The 26,391-nt window shown below is 39.2% G+C and overlaps 1 protein-coding gene across 2 annotated transcripts in view; it reads left to right on the forward strand.

The window, feature by feature from the left end:
- Window positions 1-26,391, forward strand: part of ZNF407 (zinc finger protein 407) — a 417,005-nt gene that overhangs the window by 259,068 nt on the left and 131,546 nt on the right. For both annotated transcript variants that reach the window (XR_009497175.1, XM_059893843.1), the window contains one exon: window positions 13,224-13,402. Coding sequence is in view for 1 of the 2 variants with exons in the window: in XM_059893843.1 (XP_059749826.1) it covers window positions 13,224-13,402 (179 nt within the window). In the remaining variant the exon portion in view is untranslated. The remainder of the gene's footprint in view (window positions 1-13,223; window positions 13,403-26,391) is intronic.

Raw genomic sequence — 26,391 nt, forward strand, 5'->3', positions numbered from 1 at the left:
TACCTCCCCAGTGAAGTGTGCTCTTACGCATGTGTGCAGAAGCTGTGGGTATTTTAAATCCAGCCTTTTAATTTTTTTTTGGTCTCTTTGACATTGTAAGATTGTCCCAAGTAAAATCAAGTGTGGCCCAGACTCTCAGAAATGTTGTGAAATGTATTTTTGGGTCAGTAAAAATTTTACTTATATAACCTTAAGTTTGAAAAGCTTTCAACTAGAAAAGCTACAGTAAACTAGTACATATATTTATATCTTCAATTGTAAAGCAGTATTACTTGTAGCTATTTCAAGCCAGAGCTCGGTAAGTGCACACCTGCGTGTAGTTCAGGCCCTGGTGAGCATCTCTGTGCACCTCTCTGCCCTCCTTAGCCTCCCCTACAACTACGATTCCAGTGACTGCTTGGACTTAGCAGGAGGGGCAGGCTGCACTTGCCTGAACTTTGTTAAAGGTCCTTTTCTTCGGAAGGCCTCTCGTCCACGGGCCTTTCCTGGTTTCACAGCGTTTCACTTTGCTAAATTAGCTAGTTAACAGAAGAGGAGAGACTAACACTCTGTGCTGTAAGGACGTAGGTTTGTAGAAATGAAAAGCTGGAGTGGGGACTCTGTTTATTTCAAAGGTCCAGTATAAAAAGCGTGGCAAGATAACAGCGGAAAGGATCTCCACCAGCACTCGCTGCGGCTGCACAGAAAACGCGTGGGAGGAGGAGTGACGTGTACGGCTAACCTGGTGTTCTGGTTTCACCAGTCACTAACTTCAAGCGGCGTTGTTAGCTCAGCCTTGAAAAACGTTTCTGTGGTCACGTTAGTTTGAGAAACACTTGCTGTATTGCACCGCCTTCCTCAGACGCATAATGAAGAGCATATTAAAGACTCACAGGATTCCTGCTGTAAAGAAAAATATATAGGGACCTCCCTGATGGTCCAGTGGTAAAGAGCCTGCCTGCCAGTGCAGGGGACGCGGGTTGGATCCCTGGTCGGGGAACTAGTCTCCCACATGCCGTGGGACAACTAAGCCCGTGTGCCCACGCGCCCTGGAGCCCGCGCGCCACAACTAGGGAGAGAAAACCTGCATGCCGCAATTGGAGAGAAGCCTGTGCGCTGCAGCAAAGACCCGACGCAGCCAAAAAAAAAATAAAGAAAACAAATGAATATTAAAAAAAAAAAAGATTCCAATGGTATTAAAAAAAAGAATTCCAAGTCAGTGATTAAAAAAAATATATATATGTGTATATATATATATATATATATATATATATATATATATATATTTCAGTTACACAAAATTATATATACAATTTTGTGTAACTGAAATATGTGAAACGTTGGCCACCAAGGCCTTTTCCCTGAAGCCCTGTAGGCATCGTGCTGGACTAATTTGGATGCTGGAATATTTCTGTTTTGTTAAAGGATAGGCCACCATTAATGTCTGCTACGCGCTTTTACCTGAGAGAACAGGGATTTATTTTCTCATAAGCACGTAGGATACGGCATCTGGTAATTACTTAAACTTACTTATATAAGCTTATAGCTTGTCTTCATGGCAGATGAAAGTCTACTAGGTTGCACTTTTCTCAAAGCAAGTTACCTTCCTCTAGACTGAGAATATATATTCAGTATATTGAGAAGTGAACAGTTAATGAAATTGTAACTGTCTTTTCCTCTTTGGGCTAAAGAAGAACCAAGGAGAAGTCAGGGTTCTGTAGGGCTTGCACTGGCGGGTGGCCCTCCTCCCTGCATATGCCATGGAGGACAAGCCACGTCTGGCCACGTGTTTAAATCAATCTCCTGTTCTACAACCACACAAACTGTGTGAGTGGGACTATTCTTGAAGCGTTAAATGCTAACGAAATAATTTGGGTTTCTAACAGAGACAGAGCTTACTGTCGCTTCCTACTATTTCTTCCTTGTGAATCTCATTGTTCTCCAGCAGAGTGGAAGGTGGAACAGGTTGTTAAATTCAAAGCAGCTTATTCCTCTTACTGGTTGTAGAAACCAAAACGAGCAGGGATATGAATAGAGAAGGAATTTAAGTGGATGTAAATGTGGGAACATGAATGGTGCGGAACAGAGGGGAAGTTCTACATACTCTTGGGAATAGAAGGAACGGTAGAGCAGTGTGCAAATCCTATCAAAGGCAGTGGCATATCCATAGGCAAGTGTGCAGTTGATCAGTGTTATTTGAAGTCAGTTGAAGTCAGTCAAGCATTTTGAATAGCGTGGAAACAAGATAATTTTAGGCCATTCTCAATTAAAGATGTCACTGAAGGGGGCGTGGCAGTCCTGTAAGTAGACAGGTGGAATTTTCAACCCTGTTTCAAAATTAAGTTTCATTTTATGCAGCATGGCCTTTTGTTATGGTTGTTGAGGTACATGGCTCATCTCTCCTATCACATTGTATTCTCTTTGAGGATATAACCAAAATGATTCATTTTTATGTTTCTTTTAATGTAGTAGGCACTAAATAAATATTTGTTGAGTAAATTCATTTTGAAAATAATAAATCAATACCTACGAAAATAGACTTTTCTTGTAATTATAGACTTCCCATGGAAATCATAACGATAATTAGGCTTAAATTACTTCTGTTCTGAAAGACCTCCCAGTGGGTCTGAAAGGCTGGCCTTGCCCTGTGGCTTTTAGACCAGCACTCAGACGTACGGGTGAGCAGAGCCCACGCATGGGTCACGTGGGCCAGCACTGTGGCTGCCGTGTGGCGGCTTCTCCGTGAGCACGTGGTAGTGGTCGCTGCACTCGGGACGGGGCTGTGAATACCTGACAGCGACACAGCGGCAGAGCCCAGAACCTGGATCCTTCCAGCCACTGGAGAGCAGTGGCTGGAGCACGGTCAGTCAGGCGACCGTCTTCATCCACTCCTGTGCGAACTCACGGGCTCCTTCTTCCTGTGAGACACTGTTCTGTGTTATCGTCAGATGACGCACATCCCCTTATATCACATAACAAATGTTAACATAACTATAGCTGAGAAATGGGGAGAAAAATTAATGTACATCAGTTTTTATTGTCACAGCGATTGATTTCAAAGAATTGGGATTTATGACGAGCAGGAAACAATGAGAAGTGACCTGATAGGAACTGTCCTATTTAATAGTTAGCCATCAGTTAGGAAAAAAGAAAAAGAAAATTCGTAGAATTTAGAACAGGGTGATCCAGAAATTGTCCAATTAAAATTTGATATTGCAGAAAATGTTCAGAAGATTGTGTTTTGTGCTTACTTCTGATTTCTATAAATTCTTTTTGCCTTAGAGTTTATAGAAATGGTGTATTTCATTACTTACAAAATTATCCAAAAAAAGAAACTGTGGATAATTTTGTAAGTAATGAAATATACTGCTATTTTTAAGTATCTATTTTACTTAGATGCCTATAAAACTTACTGTTATTGTATATTATTTTTACTATTTGAACTTCATCATTTGAAAAGTCAGTCTTACTATCCCGCCCCATTCCAGGTCCTCTTCACGCCCCGCTCTCCTGACGTAACCACTTGTGATCATTCATATTTTTGCCCTGGTAGAGATAACCTAAACACTTTGCTGATTCTCTGTTTCTTGGTTTATAGGCAGCGTCCGGTTGTTGTCATAGATCAGGAAGTTAGCTCATGCACGTGGTTTACCGCTACACCTCTCCTCTCTCCCCTATTTTTTTACTGTATTCATTTTGGTTTTCTAAGTGATTACCTTTACCACCTGACTTACCTTACTTAAATCTTTTACTTGATTCATCAAATTGAATTATGTCTATGTAAGCATGAGAATCTTTACACTTGATTTTCCTTTCTATTACCAACTTATGTCAGCTATACTGTTGTATTGTGTATGACATTTACATTCTGTATAATACTATCCAATCCAGTTGTTTTTAAACTGCATGTTTTGATTATATTTGCTTTACATGAGTAAAACTTAAAGATATTCTCATGAATAATCCAAGTGATCCAAAAATATACTGAGCAAACGTAGAAGTTCCCTCTGCCTTGGAAACCTTTCCATACATATAATTACCATCAATAGTTTGCTAGGCTTTCTTCTAATACCCATTTAATGCATTTGTGTATCTATATGAGTATATTGTATAGTTTTCAAAAGCTGAAAGGATTCTTATATGTATTTACCTGGGACTTGCTTTATTTTTTTTTTAACCTAACAGTGTGTCTTGGAAGTTTTTCCGTGGTAGTACATAAGGTGTACCTTATTTTGTTGAGTGGCTTTTGTCCAACAAATAGGGATGAAAGATGAGCTGCACCCACACACACCAGGGCTTCCTCCGTAGCACTTGAGGGAGATTCAGAGACAGGCGTGTCATCATTACTCCTCCCCTCAGCCTGTCTCTGTACCTGTCACACCTGTGGTTCTCTGGAGCCACACTCAGGGACGTTGCGGTGCCTGGCGTCAGACTGGGAAAGGCACCATGGGACTGGTCAGCTCCACGGCTTGGGGAGTCCACCCTGGATGGCGTGAGGTCAGGGCTGTGCGGGAGCAGTCGTGCGGCCTGGCCTGCCAGGTCGCTTGCCTTGTTCTGGCACCACGTGAACACTCACGGCTGGGGGTGCCCTTGCTTTTCCTGTGATCGGGCTGTGCCCGCCCTCCCAGCGTTCTACCAGCATGTAGTTGGCTTCCATGGAGCTCTGTAGGGGAGCAGCTCCTACTCTGGGAAGCAGGCTTGCAGGGTGACGCTTACCTCTCAGCAGCATGGAAATCCGTAGTGTGGGTCATTGTAAATTAACAGCTCATTTCCTTTGTAAGCAAACATCTAGTTTCACATTCTCCCCTAGTGTTTAGCCATAAATAATGGTTTAATGATTCTCCTTGTGGATAACTTCTAGAAATGAACTGCTAAGTCCAAGAGTATGTGTGTATTTTACTTTTGAAGGCTGTCATCAGACGTCTTCCCAAAGCCTTTGCTAACTGACACTTACCAGTGGCATTCGTTTCCCTTACCATTCATTAATGCTACCAGTCTTCTTAAATTTTGCCCTTCTGTTACCTTAGGCTTTAATTGGTATTGCCTTGGTTACTAGAGTCATTTAATGCTTACATAACCATTTGTAGATCTCCAGTTAGGAATTTCTTGCTTATGTTTTTTATCCAGTTTTTAAGATTTGTATCTTTTTTCTTATTAATCATAGGTACTCATTTTGTAGTCTGTATATTAATCATTTTATATATGTTTCATATATTTTGTCCATTTCTTTGCCCTGTCTTTTAACTTTATTTATGACTATTATGCTATATAGCAGTTTTAAGTTTTATGAAGTGTTTTTGCTACATCTTTTTATAGCATTTGTGTTCTGAATTTTATTCAGGAAAGCTCTTTCAAATCAAGATTATAAAAATATTTTCTGGTATTTTCTTCTAGCACGTTTATAATTTAGTGTCCTTAGGTTAATCTTAAAGTCCAAATGGCATTTATTTTTGCATGGTATAAGACCACAAGAGTCTAACTTATTCTTCCCCACGTGATAGGCAATTGACTGAACACCATTTGTTGTATAACCCATCATTTCCTCATTGATCTGAAATGACATCTTTATCCCTTGTATACATTGGTCTTTGTGTTCTTTGTCCTGATGATGTATTGCGTTCAACACTCCCAATGACATTCATCTGTTTGCTAAACATCGTTGATAAAATGTTCCATTTTAACCAGAGGAATATGAACTTCTGTATTCTTGTACCCTCTAACCAATTTTAAATTTAACCAGCACAACTGTTTAATAATCTAAAATTACCAGGCTCTTTCTTTATGGGTCCTTTCGTGAGAACATAAGTGGCAGAGGACTGTATCCTGGGCTGTGTTACATAAATTGTGGAAGAAGCCCTGAGCTGCTGTATTGGTTACTGCCTGCCACCTGCAGTGACTCGCAGCTTTATTTTCTTCTCCCTTGGAGATTTCCCAGGCTTTCTTAGACTCAGTTTTTGCTCAGTGAATTTATAATTAAATACTACTGGTAAAAAAATGTGAAAACTTCTTAAATTTAGTTTACAAAAAGACTTCCTTTGGATTATTCTTTATTCATTTTGGATTACTCTTTTAAAGATACAGTAGAAGCCTCTTTCAACTGAACTTTTAGATAAATATGTACTATAATACACTTGTTCCAATGCAAACTTAACTACAGAGTAATTCTTTTCAAGGGTATTAGTTCAAAAAGTATATTCTGAACAGGCAGAAAAAGGAATCACATTTCTAAACATATATGCATGCATGCACTATATAACTGTTTGGGGAATCTATTTTTCAAACGAATTGAAATTGCCTTTCGTATACAGTGAGAAAATTGCTAATGATGATCCAAATAGTTGAACTGTACTGCATTTAATAGAAAGACTAGCAATAGTAATCAAAAGCGAACTGAGTACCTCCTGTATTTTCTGAACTTGTGTAATATCATTTACCTTAACCCTCATGACAGCCTTATGAGATACATATATTATTCCCATAAAACAACAACAACAACAACAAAATACTCCATGGTCAGAAAGTGTGGAAGGGAGAATGTTAAAGAAAACTAACACAGTTCTTTAAGTAGAACTTTCAGAAGATTTTAATGTCCATTTACATACACAACCTGTCAGATTATTAGCAGTAGACCAAGACAGTCTTTAATTTCACACAGGAGTTTGGGAGTGGTGAGGCAGGTACATAGCTTCCCTTGGGGAACTAGGAAAGGAATGTTCATTGGGATGTGTGTGCACGTTAGCGCATGACATCTGTGCCCGCTCTCTCTGCATTTCCTTTTCTTTATCGGTAAGACAGTATTACCAGTACATGTTAATAAATACATAGAAATTACCTGATTGTGTCTTAGTGATACTACTTTATTCTGTCTGGTTCCATAGTTAACTCATGATGTTTGCCACACCAGCTCACCAGCACAGTCTTGTGATTGACGACCTGATGGCTTGGGTGGGAAGTTGTGACCTGGGAGGAAAAGGAGCAATGCAGAAGGATGAGTTCTACCAGATGTGAGCCTTGTGCAGTTTGGTTCATTGTAACAGATGGACGCAGGCATAGACAGACCAGCAGACTGGGATAGGAAATCCAGAATTAGCTTCAAATAAATAAAATATTGATGAAGGTAGCATTTCAAGTCAGTGGGGGAAAGGTAGACTATTAAGATGTTGTCTTGACAGCTCTGGCTAGCAGTCTGGATCCACAGTTCACACCACACTCTAGGAGAATTTTGAAAGGGATCTAATAGTTAGTGGAACATAATGAAACTATTCAAGTACTAGAACCAAATTTGGGACAATCCTTTTATGACCTCCAAGTAAGGAAGCCATAGGACAAAAGATGAACAGAATAAAACGCTTCTGCTTTTCAGAAGATGCTGTAAGCAAAGTCTAAAGGAAACTAAGGAAGAAATATTTGTTACTTTTGCCATAAAGTATCTACCTCCTTTATGTATAAGAGAATGCCTAACAACCCTTAGAAAAAAAACTGATCAAAAATATGGAAAAGCAGTACAGAGAAAAGAAAATCCATATGACATTTCAATATTCAAAGAAACTTTATTCGTTACAAGAGAAATGCAGATTAAAACTTCTAAAGGTTAAAAATTGAAACCCCAGTGAGCTACCATTTTTCACCCACCAAGTTGGCAAAAATTTGAAAGTTTGGTAACACAACACACTACAGCGGCACGAATGTGCAGAAACAGACTCTCTCGATCATTGTTGGTGGAAGTGTAAATTGCTACAACTCCTCTGGAGGGCAGTTGGGCAGCATTTATCAAAATTACAAAAGCATATGCCCATTGCCATTGGAAGCAATTCCACTTGGCATCCTGAGATTTTCTTGGCATCCTGAGAAATGGAAAGTGTTTCACAAGATGATTCATTGCAACCTTGTTTATACTAGCAAATGATTGGAAACAACCTAAATGTTCATCAGTAGAGGGTCAGTTAAATATAATACTCTCTGTCCTTACCATGAAATACTGCCTGGCTATTAACAGAGGAAGGAAAGGAGGCGGAGCAGAGGGAGGGAGTAGGGGAGGGTAGAGGGAGGCATCAGGAAGGACACTCTGCTCCTACATAGTCACGTGGAAACAACATCCCCACGCTCTGTTGTTAGGCAGACGAAGGTGCTGCTGACATGTGTTATGCCAAGAAATTTACATACAAGAAGAGGGGAGAAGAGAAGATACAGTGTGTTTGTGGATTGGAAAAACCATTCTTAATTCTCCCAAAAGATTGATAAGAAGTTAGGGATTCCGGGTCCCTGGTGGAGGTGGGGGTGATCGGCCCGTGCTGGGAGGAGGCTTTACTATATCTGTCTATCACTAGACTGTTTGATGTTTGAAATATGTGAAGGTATGTTTCTTCAACTTCAGCGGTGCGTTATTTTTTAATAACTGAAATAATATGCATCAAAAGAGGAAAAAAATATTCACTAGGATTTTTTTTTAAGCTTCCTTCTTATTAGGTTAAATAACATAAATTTAACATGCTTTTGTGTTAATAGTGAGCGTGTAGTACTGACATAATCTTTTGGCATTCTAGAAGCACTTGTGGTTTATTTTATTAATTTATTATTTTAAAATGCACTGCTTTTGAACTGAATAAAATATTTCCTTTATTACATATTTTTTAAGAAGCCGTAAAATTAGTCAGGTCACATCTCTGGTCCTTTTGCTAATTGCCTAGCCCACGCTTTATATATTTATACACATATGTATGTACGTATATGTAAAGCTGCCTCAAGATTTTCAGCATGTCCTATTTCACAATTTCATGTGAAACGTCCTCATAATTTAGAAGGCCTTCCCCGTAAACCCAGTGCTTGCGCTCACGGGCCCAGCAAGTCCGGCACGGATCCCTGCTCCCCACAAGGAGCCTGCAGCCCTGCGCTGCGGCATCTAACTTCCCATGGAACGGTGGTCCCACTTTCCCTGCTAAGAGCTCCTACATCTGTTCTTTTTGTCCTCCCACACTGTCTTGATTACTGTTGCTTCATAAGTTTTGAAATCAGAAAGTGTGAGTCCTCAACTTAGTTCTTTGTGAGATGGTATTGAGTTTTCTAGGTCGCATGCGTTTCCTTGTGAATTTTAGGATCAGCATGTCAATTTCTATAAGAAATCCAGCTGAGATTTTGATAGGATTGCACTGAGTCTGTACATCAATTTGGGGAGTATTGCCATCTTGATAATATTAAGTCTTCCAATCTATGAACATGGGACAAAAATACACTCTCTACCTTAAAAATCAATGTCCAACTGAAGACATATTCAGTCACCCACTCCTAATGATTGTATGCCCACTTGGTTTAACTGCTGTTAATTCCTGGCAATCTAGGTCAGACCCTGTTTGAAATAATGTCTTAGAACATCCTTTTCTACTTTATTTTATTGTTTTTTGGCCATGCCACATGGCATGTGGGATCTTAGTTCCCTGACCAGGGTTCGAACCTGTGCCCCCTGCAGTGGAAGCGTGGAGTCCTAACCACTGGACCGCCAGGGAAGCCCCTAGGCCATCCTTACTTCTCCTGCCTGACCTGCTCTTCATTTGTCCCTCTTCAACTTACCATTCTAATTACCACTTGGAAGTTCTGTTTTGGGGAAGAATATCATTTTGGGGCTCAATGTCATTCAGAATTCCTTGGCTAAAGTTACCCAATCTACTTATTGTTCACTGAATCTTATAACATTGCTGCATAGTCAGCTACCTGTTTTAGGATAGTCTCAAGTATAGGGATTGCAGTTTGCCCCTACTTTATAGGTGTTCTGCTTTAAATGATGTTGATATAATATGTTATAGCTTTTACTTTTTAGGCTTGGATTGAAATAGTTTGATTTTGTAGGTGTGAAAGGTTCCTTTTGGTCTCAGTATTTTAAAAAATTTTATGTTGCATGACATTAGATGCAGGACAAATTATGATAATACGCAAATACGCTATTACCAACGAAATAGATGAAATGTATCTTTTCTATTGCAGACAGACATTGACTATTTTTTCTTCTTGTTTGCATATATTTAATGTTTCTTATATGTGTGTATAAAACAGAATTATAAGTATACACACAGATGTATTCTTTACATAAAATAAAAGATATAAATATATATATATATAATAAATAAAAATAAATAGGTATAAAATATATGTATGAAACGATCCTTAACCTGAAATACCAAGTTCCACACCACTTCTTTCTTGTTTTTAGTCTATATTTTTAAATAAAAAGAAGGCTCTCGTCTTTTTAATCCTCCCTCCCCACTTTCACTTGCTTCAGTAATAGTCCCCTGATTATTAGATTCCACGTGCTATTGACATACTAAGAGATATTGCTTTATTTTTATCCAAGATACACACTTCTCAAAAACAAAATATTCAGTTTTCAAAGTCATCTCTTTCTTCCTTCACCGAAGGTTAGGATTTGTTGCTTATATCGTCCCCCATTTAAGTAGACATCATACACTGAAATGTGTGTACTTGGGTAATTTTAATTTCCTCACTTGATCAGTGATTGTCTTTGATGACTCTTTATGCCTAGCTTTTTCCATAAGGAAATAATATAGGTGGCACCAAAGACTCAACAGTCCTCATAGACAGTAATAATTAAGTACAGTAGTAGGTTTTGTTTTCACTCCCCGATGTCAGTAAACAGTGGTGAATTTAGGGGGTGTCTGTGATGCCATGGAAAACGATTGGGAGATCCATTGACTCAGAGAATGACTTGGAACAGTTCACCCAGTGAGTTCCCCAACTGGTCCTCTTCCTTTTCACTCGCACAGAGTGGACATTTGTCTCATCTGCCTTCAGATGGTTTTCTGTGTTACTTCTGTCAACTTGATGCAGAGCTGTTATTTATTCCAAGAATATTTATACATTTAAGAGACTCTAGAACCCTACTCTTTTCTTAGAATGTTCCAGTACCTTTGATACGTAAATACTGTAAGGAAGGAGGACTGTGGTGTGCCTGAAATGCCCTGCCCCTGAGCACAGAAAATTGACATTCAGATTCTGTCTTAACCACTTTTCTAGCCCTGTAGCCGTTGATACTCATCTCCGAGATGGTCCCTCAACAGTCTCTGCCACGGGGTCCTGGGACAGTGTCAAAGTAGCCAGGCCAGTGGCAGGCACACAGAACACGTGAGGTTCTTACCCATCATTACCCTATTACAGTGCTTATTAATTAACAGTAGGGAATTTATATAGAAAGCAAATTTGATAATCCAGTAGTGACAAGAAAGAGATAAGTTGTACATGCGTACGTTCACTAACTGTCTTATGCAGATTTAGTCTAAGTTCTGAGAGAGACTCAACACAGAGCTTGACAGAGCCCTTGCCAAAGGCAAAGTGCACACAGCTGAGAACATCTCTGCTGCGCCCGTTCTCTTCCTCCCCCTCCTCCCCCTCCCGCTCCTCCCCCTCCCGCACCTCTTCCTCCTCCTCCATCTTCTTTGGTGTTATTTAAGTTTTTTGAAAAATATGTAAGCATTAATATGTAAATCATTAAAGTATGTTTGGAAAAAAAAGAAATGGGCATTGCTGCATCGGGCATTAGCGGCCTGGTGTGTTTCTTTCTAGTCTAGGCTGAGAGGAATCTGACTTCATCTTCCTACCCATATAGAGCCGATGTGTACATTTGATGCCAGGCCCTGCCTGGGGATGGGGGGGAAGTAGCAGAAGCTTTCCCAAAGGAGTGTCTCGGGTCCAGCTGTAGGGCTGTCAGCACAGCGTAGGCTACCATTCAGGAGGAAGGTGATTGTAGGTCAGCTCCTCCACGTGCTGGAAGGAAAGGCCGTCCCTGTGGGACACTGTTCCCAGCGCCACGGCCGTGAGCTCTGCTTGCTTGATGACACCGCTCCGCCCTCCTCTGGTCCTGAGTGAACAGCTAGCATGTCTACCGAGTCTTTGCGTTTCTGAAGGTGTTTGCTGCCTCTACGTATGAGTGACACCATAGCTATTCTAAAATTTGGGGTTATAACCATTTTTGTATTCTTCACCAGTGCTCCCAGGGTGCGTTCCTGGGTGCAGTTACGTATTACACAGAAGCATAATTCCACTTAGAAGTCTTGCGGCCGTGCGGAGCCACAGAAAGCTTCGTTGTGGAGCCCTCATGATCTGAATCAGTGCGTCGTGAGATGCGTTTGCTAAATACCTACCATGTCCTAACTTTTTCTGGACATGGAACCTTTTCTTCAGACATCGTCCTACAGGATTTTATCCTTCAGCAGTACCTGCAGGGAAGACTGATAAACATAGTGCTTGATTTTCTTCGGGCACTTCATTTCGCTCTGTTGGAAATCTGAGGCCATCTGATTCTTCGTTTCTTTGTGGTTGAGCACCTCACCCCCGACACACACACACACAGACACACACACACACAGACACACACACACACACACACCTGCTTGAACCTGGGCTGGGCGCCTTTTACTACTACCCTAACGACGACAGAGACGGAAGGGAAGCAGCTGCACGTGTGGACGGGGTCGGGGGCGCAGTCGCGGTGCCTGTGCTGAGAGGGCTGGGAGCAGGCGGAACAGTTTGCCTCGTGAGCAGTTCCCTGTGCCCGGGGTTCTGGCCGTTTCAGGCCTTGCATTTCTGCGTCTGCAGGAAAGCAGCGGGAGAGGAGCCTATTTTCAGGGACAGTTTGGTGGGCAGTACACAGACCCTGAGTTGTATTTATTCAGTCCACCCTCTTCAAACCTACACCAGTACAGCAGCCTCACTGGGACTTTGCGCATTGCCCAGCTGTGGGCTGAGGGGCTGTTTCCAGCTACTCTTCTATCGTCAGACTATCTCAGAGCCTTACTTAGAAGCTGCTCACTTGACAGGTCTAAAAGTCAAGCATCTTTTTTCCCTTAGTGCTCCAATTTCAGTGGAGGTGACGGGGCTTGCCTTTGTATCAGTACTCCGTGGTGCAAGGTGTGTTCTCGGGATTAAGGAAACTCCTTCACTGCCCTCAAGTGGTACCAGAATAATTTGATATTAAAATCATAGAACTTGGGACTTTGTGTTTCCAGTTCTGCATAGAAATGAATCGCTCAGGTAAAAGCCAACCTAGAAATTAGCACCAAGGTTACAAAAGCTCCCAGCCTCATAGGATTCATGTTAACTCTTACAGAGCACAACACTTATAGCATACATAGCACCTGACACCTGTGAGGCCTACATGAGTGGTCACTGCCATCATGATCTGTGGTCTCATGTTATTGATTTGACCTTAATTCTGTTTACTTTTCTTTCTTACTTGGTAGGTCAAACTGTGCTGAAAATATCCGCAAACACATTCTACATACGGGCAAACATGAAGGAGTCAAGATGTACAACTGCCCCAAGTGTGACTATGGAACCAACGTCCCTGTGGAATTTCGGAACCACTTGAAAGAACAGCATCCTGACATCGAAAACCCTGACCTGGCCTACTTGCACGCTGGTAAGAAACTAAAACTATTATATAAAATGCTTCACTCATCACAATAGTTACTAGGCTGTTTGTGCATTACCAGCATTTATTTAAATGTAGTAGCATGTGTGATAGTATCTGCTTCAAGACTTATAAAAAAGAACACTTGGTCTTATCCCCCTCAACTATGAAAATAGGTCTGTTCAATTATATTTCATCAAGAGCAAATATGACGAAATAATCATTGCAGGACAGCAGAGTTATTAATAGCAAATACTCAAAACACGGTTGAGCTGAAACAGTAGTAGTTGTTTGAGCTTCGTATTTTGGCTAATTGATAAGGTTTTTAATCTTTTTCAAAAAATGTTTGTGATTTAAAATGTTATGCCTGCCCTGTCCCTTGTACCACGGTTTTCCAGTAAGTACCTGGAAAGGAGAAGAATGTGACTGAGGAGAGCAGGAGAACCTGCATGGGGTAACAGAGTGCCACACGTGTCCCCAAAATTAGGAGGGACCGTCATACGGGTTTCAGGGAACGTTGGTGATGGCAGAGGCTGCTGAGAGCACTCTGGCCTTGTTGGACTGGCCGTCAGATGCTGTGGAAGGATCAGAGATGCATCACCAACTGCAGGGTTAAGCACGTTGACCCCTGGGGCCCAGCCTTTTGTTTAGTGAACAAGGGGGCCTTGAGTGCGGAGTTCTTCCGTGCGGAGTAGCCGGGTGATGGATGGTGCGTATGGGACCTGTCGGAAGAGGTATTCCCCTGCAGGACATTTGCTGGAAGTTCCAACTGTAGCCCAAACAGGACTGTATTTAAATAATGCCAGGGGATGCCAGGGGACCCAGGGGATGTTTAAGGCAGGTGCTTTGGGAGTAGTTGGAGCTGTATGTAAACTCTCCTCCCCGTCCTGGCTGTGTGGGTTGCAGGCAGGCTCATCTCATCACCTTAGATTTCTCGTACGTAAATCGATGTGGTGGGATCTATTTAAAGGGTTATTGTGAGAATTTAAAAAGATCTTGGCTATGAAGCTCTTAGCACAGTACTCTCGTGCCGAGAATGATCAGTGCAAAGGATTGTGGGTGTTGTTGCTGATGCTGGCGAAGTGACACTAGTGTTTGAAAGTTGTGTGAAATCCCACCCCAGATGCAAGGCTGCCTTTGCAAACTATGTAAATGACATTGGTTCATGTAATGTCTACAGTGAAAGAAACAGAACTTGTTGAGTAATTTGAGGTAGAATAATAGTCCTAATCCATTTGACACTGCATGTAAGGTTATTATTTGTTTTCTGCTGATGTGCTCTCAAATTTCTCTGTTTATACTCATCAGATCGACTCTTTAAAGTCATGGTAAAACATCTGATTTAGTAATCTCTGTTGTACCCACGTCTGTTTTTGAAAAAGAAAAACGGGGGTCAATATTCTTTGCATTTTGGTGAGGTTGTTACTGAAAAGGTTTTGAACTAGACAGTTTATCAGCTGTAGTTCACAAAAACAGATAAAGTCAAATGGAAATAGCTTCTGGCCATGAGTACCTATGGATTCTTTACTAATATGAGTGCATGACAATGCAGATGTCAGAAATATTGCCTAAAAGCTGGTGCTTCAAGAAATGGCCAAGCAGAATGATCTAAACTGATGGTAGGTTGTCAGCAAAGTACCATTTTCAAGGTAGTTTCACTATTTCAGCTTCTCAAGATGTAATATTGACACATTCTGTCTCTCTCTTCCATTGCACCAATTAGACATTAAAAGTAGGTTATTTTCCTAAAATAAGGTGTCTCTAGCTCTTAAATGAGGTAAACAGCAAAGAAAGGGGGAGGAAGCTAATTGCAGACCAAAGAAACACATTCCTTTTGTTGTTCTGCACAGAAAGGACAGACTCTTTGCTTACGCCATTGCTGCCCTAGTGATGCTGAGAGTTCTGTTTTGAGATATCATTTGTATAAAATCTTTTTTAGAAAAATTATCCTAGTTTCCTTGTGTATGTGTGTGATGCTCTTGTGCATAGGATCCTAGTTTTCTGTTTGTATTTTTATGATTCTTTTGGATCCTTCTTCTATATAAGTCACAGTAGCATTCCTCAGTATTTTGACAAACAGAATCCATGTGGTGCCTGTGGGGTGTCACTTGTTTATTCACCCCGTGCAAGGCAAGATGGCTCTTCAGTAATAGATTTGCTTTGATAAACTTAGCTCAGTTAAGAGAAAACTTTAAAACGGCATAGTTCTTAGATTGACTTTTTCACCTTGTAATTCTGAGTCAACTGTGATCACTTCATGAATGTGTGGAACGCGCCTTCCTCCGTGTGAAGTGAGACACTGAAGCGGGCTCTTGCTTCCATGCTGTCCGGTAGAGGAATTAGGCAGCACAGTGGAGGAATCCCTCATGGATGGTACTGTGCAAGGTCAGGAGGTGGCCTGAAATCTTCAGAGTGGGTTATGGCCCAGACCTGACGGTGACTATCAGCTGCCTTCTCTGCTATCAACACTATTCATGTGTTGAGAAATCTGTAATCGAAAATTCAGTGAAGCATATGAAGCAGTTCTTTTATTAAACTACCCCAGAACAAATAAACAGATTCACTCTGGATCTGACTTGGCTCTCCCACGTAGATGAAACATCTAATGGTCTCACGAGAAGGAAAACGTTCAACAACAGCAACAGAAAAGATTGTAAATAATGTCATTTGGGGTATTTTAAATTTTAGTTAAGATGATATTTGGAAGTGTCTATGTTAAAATAAGGTATTTAATTTTTTTTGTTGTTGGAAAACAGTTCTGCAGAAAGTGGTTCTCCTGTGGCTGTGCTCCCCGGGGCCCGCAGTGAGGTCCGCGCCATCTCTGAGGCCCCTCCTCACTGTGGCATCCCGTGTTTCTGTGTGCATGGCCTTCAGGGCAGGCTAGGTTTTGACTTCAGCTCTCATTCCGCTGTCGGATGACTTTGGAAACCCTCTTTTAACTCTGTGGGTCTCAGTCTTCCCCTCTGTAAGCCTGGGATAGTGACGCGTACAACACAGTTTTCGTATGATCTAACCGAGATGGTACAATATGTAAACTGTTTGACGTGATAATACTTAGCATCCATCGTTGCCCAGTGTTCTTCTCTGTTGGCTTCCGTTGGTGATTCATTGTCTTCTTTCTCAATTGTTGTTGGGAACTAGAAGAATGACTTTGATATCATTTTCCGTTTCATACTCCTGAGAATTAAAGGCTATATGTGAGCTTTAATTTTGGTTGTAGCTTTTGTTGAAAAACAAGATACAAGTGGTCATTTATTTTTTTTAAATAAAAGTGGATTATTTAGAAATGTAGTATTTGATTTCCAGGCATTTGGGGATTTTCTAATTATCTTTTTGTTAACTACTGAAATAGTAATATAAATTGATTTCTAGCTTATATCTCCTGTGCTTACAGAGCATAGTCTGAATTATTTTAATCCTTCAGAATCTGTTTATACTTTCTTTATGCCCAGCATATGGTGAGTTTTGGTAAATGTTTGAGACATACTAGAAATATCGGTGTTGTTTGGTGCTGTATTCTGTGTTTACTATATGTCACTTACCTCATTTCTTTACTGTATTGTTCAGATTGTCTGTATTCTTACTGATTTTTTTTTTATGCTAACTCTATCAGCTATGTTAAGAGAGGTATGTTAAAGTTGCCCACTATGATTATGGATTTGTCTGTTTTTCTGTTAATTTTGGCTTTACATATTTTAAAGATAAATCACTGGATACTTGGAACTTTAGGTTTGTTTTATACACATACACACCTAAGATAAAGAAAAAATATATAATTCTCTTATAATTATGAAATGTTCCTTTTTCTCTGTAGTAATACTTCTTGCCATCATTCTGTGTTTTATATTGTATAGCTATACCAGCTGCCTTATAAACAGCATATAGCTGCATTTTGTTTCTTTTATCTGCAGTGACAACTTTAATCTTTTACTTGAAATTGTCCTTTACTTTATTATTTATACTCGATAATCGATATACTCATCATAGTCAAAACCCAAAACTACTCGGATGTCCATCAAGTAGAGTGTAGAAAGGTTGCATATTTACCTAATGGAATACTCTACAGCAATGAGAATGATTGAACTACAGCTAAAGCAACAATATGAATAAATCTCACCATCGTATCACTGGATGGAGTTAAGCCAAACAAAAAGGAGTATATTCTGTATGACTTCATTCTTTATTAAATATAAAAGCAGCCAAGACTAATCTGTGGTGTAGAGAGCAGAGTCTGTGTCCCCTTGGGGCCAGCAGTCCCTGGGATGAGGAGAGGCGGCCCTGGTTCTCCTTCTTATCCCTGGTGTTGGGACTCGGTTGTGTTCAATTGGGGAAAATTCCTCAAGCTCTTCTCTGAGTTGTACCCTTTTCTGTAGGTACTTCTCTTTTTAAAAGAACAGGTTTCCCTTGACCCCTAAACTTCTAAAGAGGTTCATTTAGGTCCACTCTAGATCTAATATGATGAGATTATACGATCACATTAGTCCCGCAAAACTGATGTCAGATTGCAAGTGGCCAGAATCTTTTCTGTCATTGTACATTACACTTGTTCTCTATTACGTGAAATCCATTTCATCTCAAAAGTGATCTTTATTTGAGCTTCATAGTTTTAGCAGTTGTATTTCTCCCATCTCTCTTATCCATGAATAAGCTTGGTGTTCATTCACTACACCTTGAGAAAGAATTACACACACTTTATGTTTGCAATACAGGTGACCTTCAATTGGACTTGGGTGGTAATATTTCAGAATACTTTAAAAATAACCTGAGGATTGAGATGGAGAGGGCCAAGGAGAGAGTGGAGGGGGTGTGCCAGGGCTCTGCTGCTTGTGCCTACGAAGAAGATGTTTTTTCTCATGGACTCCAAGAGACAGACTCGATGTTATGCCTCCACGGCTCAAATTGAAGCTGTGCTCCCTGCGCCTGCACAGACGCGCCCGGAGGGCCCAGGCGTGGAGTGGCCACTTCCCCGCAGGATGAGCGCTGCGTGGAGACTAGGAGGTTGGCTTAGTTGTTCCATATTTTCATCTGAGAAGCTGGGACTTTAAATGTATTAAATGTTTCTGCCTTTTCCAAAGGTAATAATCAAATGGTGTTCTCTTATTAGGGGAAATTAAGCATTAAGTGATGGGATGGTATTTTTCCTAATTTCCTTAATTTTTCTACTGTCATATTTTTTATCATATTTGTATTGATACGATTTTCATTAGTCTTTATATATATCAATACTTAATCATTTACAATATACATTAGATTATTGCCTGTGCAGGATGATAGCACATGAATCTATCAAACCCTCTTCACAGATTAGAATTTTTTATTCTCCTATAAGATAGTCAGTTTTTAAATTCTTTATGACATGTATTATTTAACTTCATTCCATAGCATTTCTCTTACCCAGTTATAAGAATAAGAATGTGAAAGTTTGACTCTTACCAAAATTCCAAATCCTTTTTCTTTCTAGTGGTAACCAGTTCAGTACCATTTAAACTATATTTAACTGATTCCTTAATTCTATCCAAGTGCATCACTTTATACTTAGGCAGATTAAGTTTCATATTCCACCTCTGAGCCCATTTGCTTAATTTATCACGGTTAAGATAAAACAGCTATAGCCTTTTGTATCTTAGCCATTCCCTCTCATTTAGAGCTATATTCAAATTTCGTAATATAAAAGGTTTTCTTCATCATTAATTAAAAACATTAGTGTTCTGATATATAGAGAGCCTTGTAGAACGCAGTCTTTTCCCAAATTCTTTGGCCCTCTATTTTTAACCCCATTAACTTTCATCCCCTTTTGTTAGTTGGGTGCCCTGACACATGTCATGACATTTTGTACAATAATTCATTTTATGAAAAGGTCCAAAAATCTCAGAAAATCCTGACAGTTTCTCATTGGTTCTCCCTTACATAAACCAATTATTACTTCAACTTAAAAAGGAACGAAATTTTTTCTGACATGATTGCCTTTGGTAAATCCATGCTGACTCACTCCTATTAAATTGTACTTCTCCAAATGTATTATTAAGCTCATCTATAAGTATCATCTCAAATTTATTTCCTAATATAGATGTTAGACTTACAGCTCTATAATTTTCAGCCTCTCCCCTCTTTCTTTTTAACCTTCAGACTGAAGTCCTTGTTTTCCAGTCTCCTGATACTTCACCATTTAACAAAAGACTTCCTAAAATAATTAACAGTTCAACAATTTGATTCTTTAACCTCAGACATCATCCATGGGTTAATTTACTATTTTTCTTAACTGCTGCTAAATGTCTTTGTTTCTTTCAAAGTCCTATCTACATAGTCTGGTGCCTTGTGTCCATCATGGCACAGCAGATTAGGTATTTTGCTAATTGGCCTCTCTCTCCGCTCTCTCTCACTCTCACTCCTGTTGGAATTCCTAAGTTTAGGACTATCTTACATTCTTTGTAGTCAGTGGGTGAATAATGTCAAAGCACTATTTTTCCATCAGTCTCCTTTTTTTCAGTAATATAATCGCTCTCCAGGATGGTCTCATTTGTGTTTGTGTGTCAGTAAATGTGCGGTTTACTGGTGAGTTAAGCTGACTCTGAACTCATCACCATTTCTCTTTTATTGAGTAATATACTGATATAGGTTTTTTCAAAACTTTCTAATTAACATTCTTAAATATTTTAAAATTTAATCTCCTGAAGAATAAATATGTTCTCTCTAACATGTCTTCAGTATATGTCTAAAAACTTCCCTTATCTACTTTACATTGTGGAGCAGGCTTAAGGAAATATTTGCCCCTTGTGTGTCTCTGGTCCACTTTCTGCCATTTCCTTCCCTCAGTCCTCCAAACTGTAATATGTATGGCTTCCTATTTTAGATGGTTAGTATGGGGAACTAAAGAACTCTATTATTTTGCATGTTTTGCCTTTTTAATTGCAAAGAAAGAAAGAGGAAAGGTAGTAATAGTGTCTGTGCTGAACTTTTCATTAGGCCATTAAATCTTCAAAGCAAAATTCTTTGGTAGGTGTTATTCCCAATTTAATGATTTAAAAAAAGAACCTTCAAGAGGTTAACTTGCTGATTGAAATCCATGCCTGTTTGTCTTCAAGAGTTTTCCAATTATATAATCCTACATATCCAGGAGCTTTAAAAAAAAAAACAACAACTCCTTGTTTGGGAAAAGCATTAGGAACTTGTGGAGAAATCAGCGACTTTTAGAAGGTGGCTGCTGTCATCGGCCGATGCTGGCCTTCAGCTGCGACATTTCCAGCCTCCAGCCGACCTTGCTCGCTTCAGACCGGTCCCCACAATCTGAATTGGCTCTGGCCAGTCCATCCTGTTGCTGTGTGTTGGTCCTGAAGGCAGTGGTCTCTGTATACTGACAGACTCCCTCGGTTTGTCTCAAGTCTGAAGTCAAGGGGAGATTCTGTCAGTAACCAAGGACCTCTGTTCAGTCCTGAATGGTGGGTTTTTCCTCCAGTTCCAGGGTTTGTTCCTATACTTGGTGCTCCTACGTGTATAGTTATACCACCCCTTAGATTGTCTAGTTGGTGAATATATTGTGCAGTGTTAATTAAATACATTGCACCCTTAAAGCTGTTTGCCCATTTTGTCTTTATTTCAAAAATCTGAACAAATGGCTAGCATATACTTGAACTCTTGGTGAAATTTAAATGTTCATAAAATAGTATACACCCCCCCCCCCAAAAAATCAGCATCTATGGGTTAATGAAATTCTTATCATGGAAGCCTTAATATTGAGTTTTAAGACATCAGATAATTTGAAAACGTGTACTAGGAAGTAGCATGGTATAATATAATTAAAAAAAAAAAACCCACTAGGGTAAATGTTTTCACAGTTGTGCTTCTACTGCCTGGTACAGAATTTGGAGGATGGATGGATGGATGGACAGATGGAGTCAAATGAACTAGGTTTTAGTGTCCTGACTTTATTGTGATTGAGATGTGTGACTTTAAGCAAGTCTCTCAACCTTCTACATCTGTATTCTCAGCTGCAAAATGACTAACAATGTTTAGCCTTTCCTTTGAATATGAGGTTCAAATTAAATAATACATATGAAAGAGCAAAAGTTATCATTGATATTGAGATTTTCTGTAGAAATAAAGGCATTGGGCTTTTTTTTATTGCTGTTTTAATACTAAGAAAGTAGTAGGAGAGGACTGGAATGTATTTTGCATTTATTTGAAGTTGTTATTGAGAGTAATGAGTCTCATAACTATATATGTATGTATATGTTTTACATGTGTGTGACATATATTAGCATGTCAGTCTGAGTATATATCCAAAGTTAGGGCTAGAAAAGGTCTATATAAAACTTTTTCAGAGTAGAAACGTATTATTTGAATTATTTTTATTCTTTGTATGTTGCATACTATATTTTTAAAACGAATATGATCTTGAAATAATGTCCTTTCTAGTGTATATTTTAATGTTCTGTGAAGTCCTTAATGGCATTCACAACATTTAAAATAATGTCAGAGTACACAAGTAAAATATGGCTTTTGTTAGTAATACCTAATAGAATTCACTGAAAATATCTCAAATTCATGTAAATCCATTTAGTTAATCATTTTTGATGGATCTCAAGCCTTAAGAGCACTCAGTCTCATCCCCTAACTACATAATCTTAAAGAGAAGTTTTAAAGTGATGTTTAATTTTTTTTTCCAGAAAAAAAAAAACCTCTATCCTCTTCTTTCTTGGGCGGCCTCGCTAAGTGTAATTAGCCTGTATAATTCAGAGCCACGTTGAAACTGTCTTTTAGGCTGCTTTCCTCGCTGCCACAGGTTATACAGGCACATACAGTATGGTTACCTCATCAGCAGGCAAAATTGTGATCTTATCCCCCCTGACAACTTCATTTATCAAAATTTTAAGGGAAAAAAAACTGATTGTGGAAAGTTATAGTAGGGGCAGTATGATTTTATCAGGTAATTGATGTGGCTTTTATTTTTATATAGACCTTTTATCATCTGTTTAATTCAATATAATTTATATATTTTAAAAATTTACACAACTTCCCAGACGTATCTTGACCCCAACTAAAATGCAGTTTTATATGAGGAAACAAGGTAAGTGGTGACAGGTCCTACTGCTGATGCTATATCACAGGTAGCTGTCTCCAGCAAAGACATTTAGTGAAGAATAGAATCACAAGTTTTTCAAATTATGAGGAAAGTGGAGGTATCTTGTTTAATTAGCTTTGAAGTTTAGTTCTGAAGATGTAAAAATGCATATTATTATTCATTTGCAATTTCACTTATTTCTATTTTTAGCAAGCAAAATTACCATTTAGCAAGTTTTCCTTGTTTTAAGTTTTTATTTTGAAAAAACTTGCAGAAAAGTTGGAAAAATAGTACAGAGAGTTCCCATATATCCTTTACCCAGCTTCCCCAAATGTTAGCATTATATATAACCACAGTGCCATTACCAAAACCAGACGTTAGCATTAGCACAGTACTGTTTTCTAAACTATATTCTTTATTCAGATTTCACCAGGTTTTGCATTCTGCTGTTTTTCTTTTCCAGAATTCAGCTCAGAAACCAACATGCCCTTCTGTTCTTGTGTCTCCTCAATCTTCTCCAGTCCATGGCAGGTTTTCCATCTTTCATTGTCTTATGTGACCTTGACATTTGTAAAGAATATGGATTAGTTATTTTGTAGAATGTTCTTTATTTTGCATTAGTCTGATGTTTACTCATGACTCAGTTGCGGTGTTTTTAAGAATTTCTCAGAATAGATGTGGAGTGTATCAGGGGTACGGTAGGGCAGATGATGTAACCTGGACCAGTTGAGTAAGATGGCATCTCTGTATTTCTCCGCTACAAGCTTACTATTTCCCCTTTTTAATTAATACACCTCTCAGGGGAGATACATTCAGATTATGCCAATAGCCTGTTTCTCCTTAAGCATTTAACCACTAATTTTGACATTCATTAGTGGATCTTGACTGCAACAAGATCTGTGGAGTTCTAATGGTCATTTTCTCTTTTCCCCATTCCTTCTACATTTAATTGGAATTTTTCTTTAAGGAATATCTGTCCCTTCTCTTCCAATTATTTTTTGTTCTATTAATTTTTACCAGCATGGATTTCTTTTACTCTATGGCTTATAATTCTACTATATCATTGTTATTTATTTTCTTGCTCACAGTGCTTCAGCTTTGGCCATTGCAAGCTCTTTCAGGAGGACTCCTGTGCCCTTTGATGTGCCCTCATGCTTTTATGAGCATCTGTTTACTTTCTGACACCAAACTGTGATCCATGTTCATCTGGTGGTTTTCCCTCCCCTGGTGGTAAAATCAGCGTCTCTTTGAGGAGCCTTAGTTCCTTCCATTGGTATTTAGAAATCCTGATATGTTTACTGTGCACCCTTTGCTTTTTGGCCTTCTCAACAGACAGAACTAGGAAACGGCTGTGTGCATACTAACCCCTGCATTCCCATAAATATACGTTGTTTTATTTGTCCAAAACATAAATTATCTTAGCTATAAAATCCTTAAAAGAAAACATATGAACAAATCTTTGTGACCTTTGGTTAAGCAATGCTTTCTTGATTATGACCCCAAAAGCATGAGAAATAAAAGAAAAAAATAGATGAGTTGGACTTTACCAAATTAAAAAAACTTTTGTGCCTCAAAGTACACCATCAAGAAGTTGAAAGGAAAACCTATAAAATGGGGGGGAAATTGCAAATCTATCTGATAATGGACTTGTATTCAGAATATATAAAGAACGCTTATAATTCAACAATATCAAAGCAAATAACCTGATTAAAAAATGGGCAAAGAATCTGAATAGCTATTTCTCTAAACAATATATATATATAAATGGCCAGTAAACACATGAAAAGATATTCAACATCATTACTTGTTGGGGAAATGCAAATCAAAACCACAGTGATGGGCGTTAAATGAATACCACATTTACTCTTCTTGGCAATTATGAATAGAGGGGCTATGAACATTCACATGTAGATTTCTGTGCGAATGTAAGGTTTCATTTCTCTTGGGTAAATAAACACCTGAGATACCTGGATGATATGGTACGTATATATTCAACTTCTAAAGAAAACCGTTGAACTGTTTTCCAAAGTGTCTACACATTTTATATTCCCACCACGCTGTGTGAGAGTTACCGTTGCCCCACGTCTTTGTAAGCACTTGTATTTGTCAGTTTTTACATCATTCAAATAGGAGTTGAGTGGGATTTCATGGTTTCAGTTTGCATTGGATTCCTAATGATGTTGATTATCAATGCTTATTTGCCTTCTTTGTATTTTCTTTGATGAAGTATCGTTTGAAATATTGGCCCCTTTTTCCCTTGGATTATTGTTTTAAGAATTTTTTTTTAATGTTTCTCTCCTTTTTATTAATTTTTCAATAAATTTTTATACATATATGTATATATCTAGATTAAGGTATAAAACATGTCCATCACCCTAGAAATTCCTTATTCCTAATACCAGTGCCCCATTTCCCCAGAGGTAACCATCATTGTGAATTCTGTCACCATAAATTAATTTTGACTATCCTTTACTCACATAAATGTAATTGCATAGTATATATGCTTTTTTTTTTTAACATTTTTATTGGAGTATAATTGCTTTACAGTGGTGTGTTAGTTTCTGCTTTATAACAAAGTGAATCAGTTATACATATACATATATCCCCATATTTCTTCCCTCTTGCGTCTCCCTCCCTCCCACCCTCCCTATCCCACCCTTCTAGCTGGTCACAAAGCACCGAGCTGATCTCCTTGTGCTATACAGCTGCTTCCCACTAGCTATCTATTTTTTTTTTAAATTAATTAATTAATTTATTTATTTATGGCTGTGTTGTGTCCTCGTTTCTGTGCGAGGGCTTTCTCTAGTTGTGGCAAGCGGGGGCCACTCTTCATCGCGGTACGCGGGCCTCTCACTATCGCGGCCTCTCTTGTTGCGGAGCACAGGCTCCAGACGCGCAGACTCAGCAATTGTGGCTCACGGGCCCAGTCGCTCCGTGGCATGTGGTATCCTCCCAGACCAGGGCTCGAACCCGTGTCCCCTGCATTGGCAGGCGGATTCTCAACCACTGCGCCACCAGGGAAGCCCCTAGCTATCTATTTTACATTTGGTAGTGTATATATGTCCATATATACACTACCACTCTCTCACTTTGTCCTAGCTTACCCTTCCTCCTCCCCCTGTCCTCAAGTCCATTCTCTAGTAGGTCTGCGTCTTTATTCCCATCTTGCCCCTAGGTCCTTCATGACCATTTTTTTTTTTTTTTTTAGATCCCGTATATATGTGTTAGCATATGGTGTTTGCTTTTCTCTTTCTGACTTACTTCACTCTGTATGACAGACTTCTAGGTCCATCCACCTCACTACAAATAACTCAATTTTGTTTCTTTTTATGGCTGAGTAATATTCCATTGTATATATGTGCCACATCTTCTTTATCCATTCATCTGTCGATGGACACTTAGGTTGCTTCCATGTCCTGGCTATTGTAAATAGAGCCGCAATGAACATTGTGGTACATGACTCTTTTTGAATTATGGTTTTCTCAGGGTGTATGCCCAGTAGTGGGATTTCTGGGTTGTACGGTAGTTCCATTTTTAGTTTTTTAAAGAACCTCCATAGTGGCTGTATCAATTTACACTCCCACCAACAGTGTGTGAGGGTTCCCTTTTCTCCACACTCTCTCCAGCATTTATTGTTTGTAGATTTTTTGATGATGGCCATTCTGACTGGTGTGAGATGATATCGCATTGTAGTTTTGATTTGCATTTCTCTAATGATTAATGATGTTGAGCATTCTTTCATGTGTTTGTTGGCAATCCATATATCTTCTTTGGAGAAATGTCTGTTTAGGCCTTCTGCCCATTTTTGGATTGGGTTGTTTGTTTTTATGATATTGAGCTGCATGAGCTGCTTTTAATTTTGGAGATTACTCCTTTGTCAGTTGCTTCATTTGCAAATATTTTCTCCTATTCTGAGGGTTGTCTTTTTGTCTTGTTTATG

Source organism: Balaenoptera ricei, chromosome 14 (genome assembly GCF_028023285.1).
Source record: "Balaenoptera ricei isolate mBalRic1 chromosome 14, mBalRic1.hap2, whole genome shotgun sequence".
NCBI classification, from domain to species: Eukaryota; Metazoa; Chordata; class Mammalia; order Artiodactyla; family Balaenopteridae; genus Balaenoptera; species Balaenoptera ricei.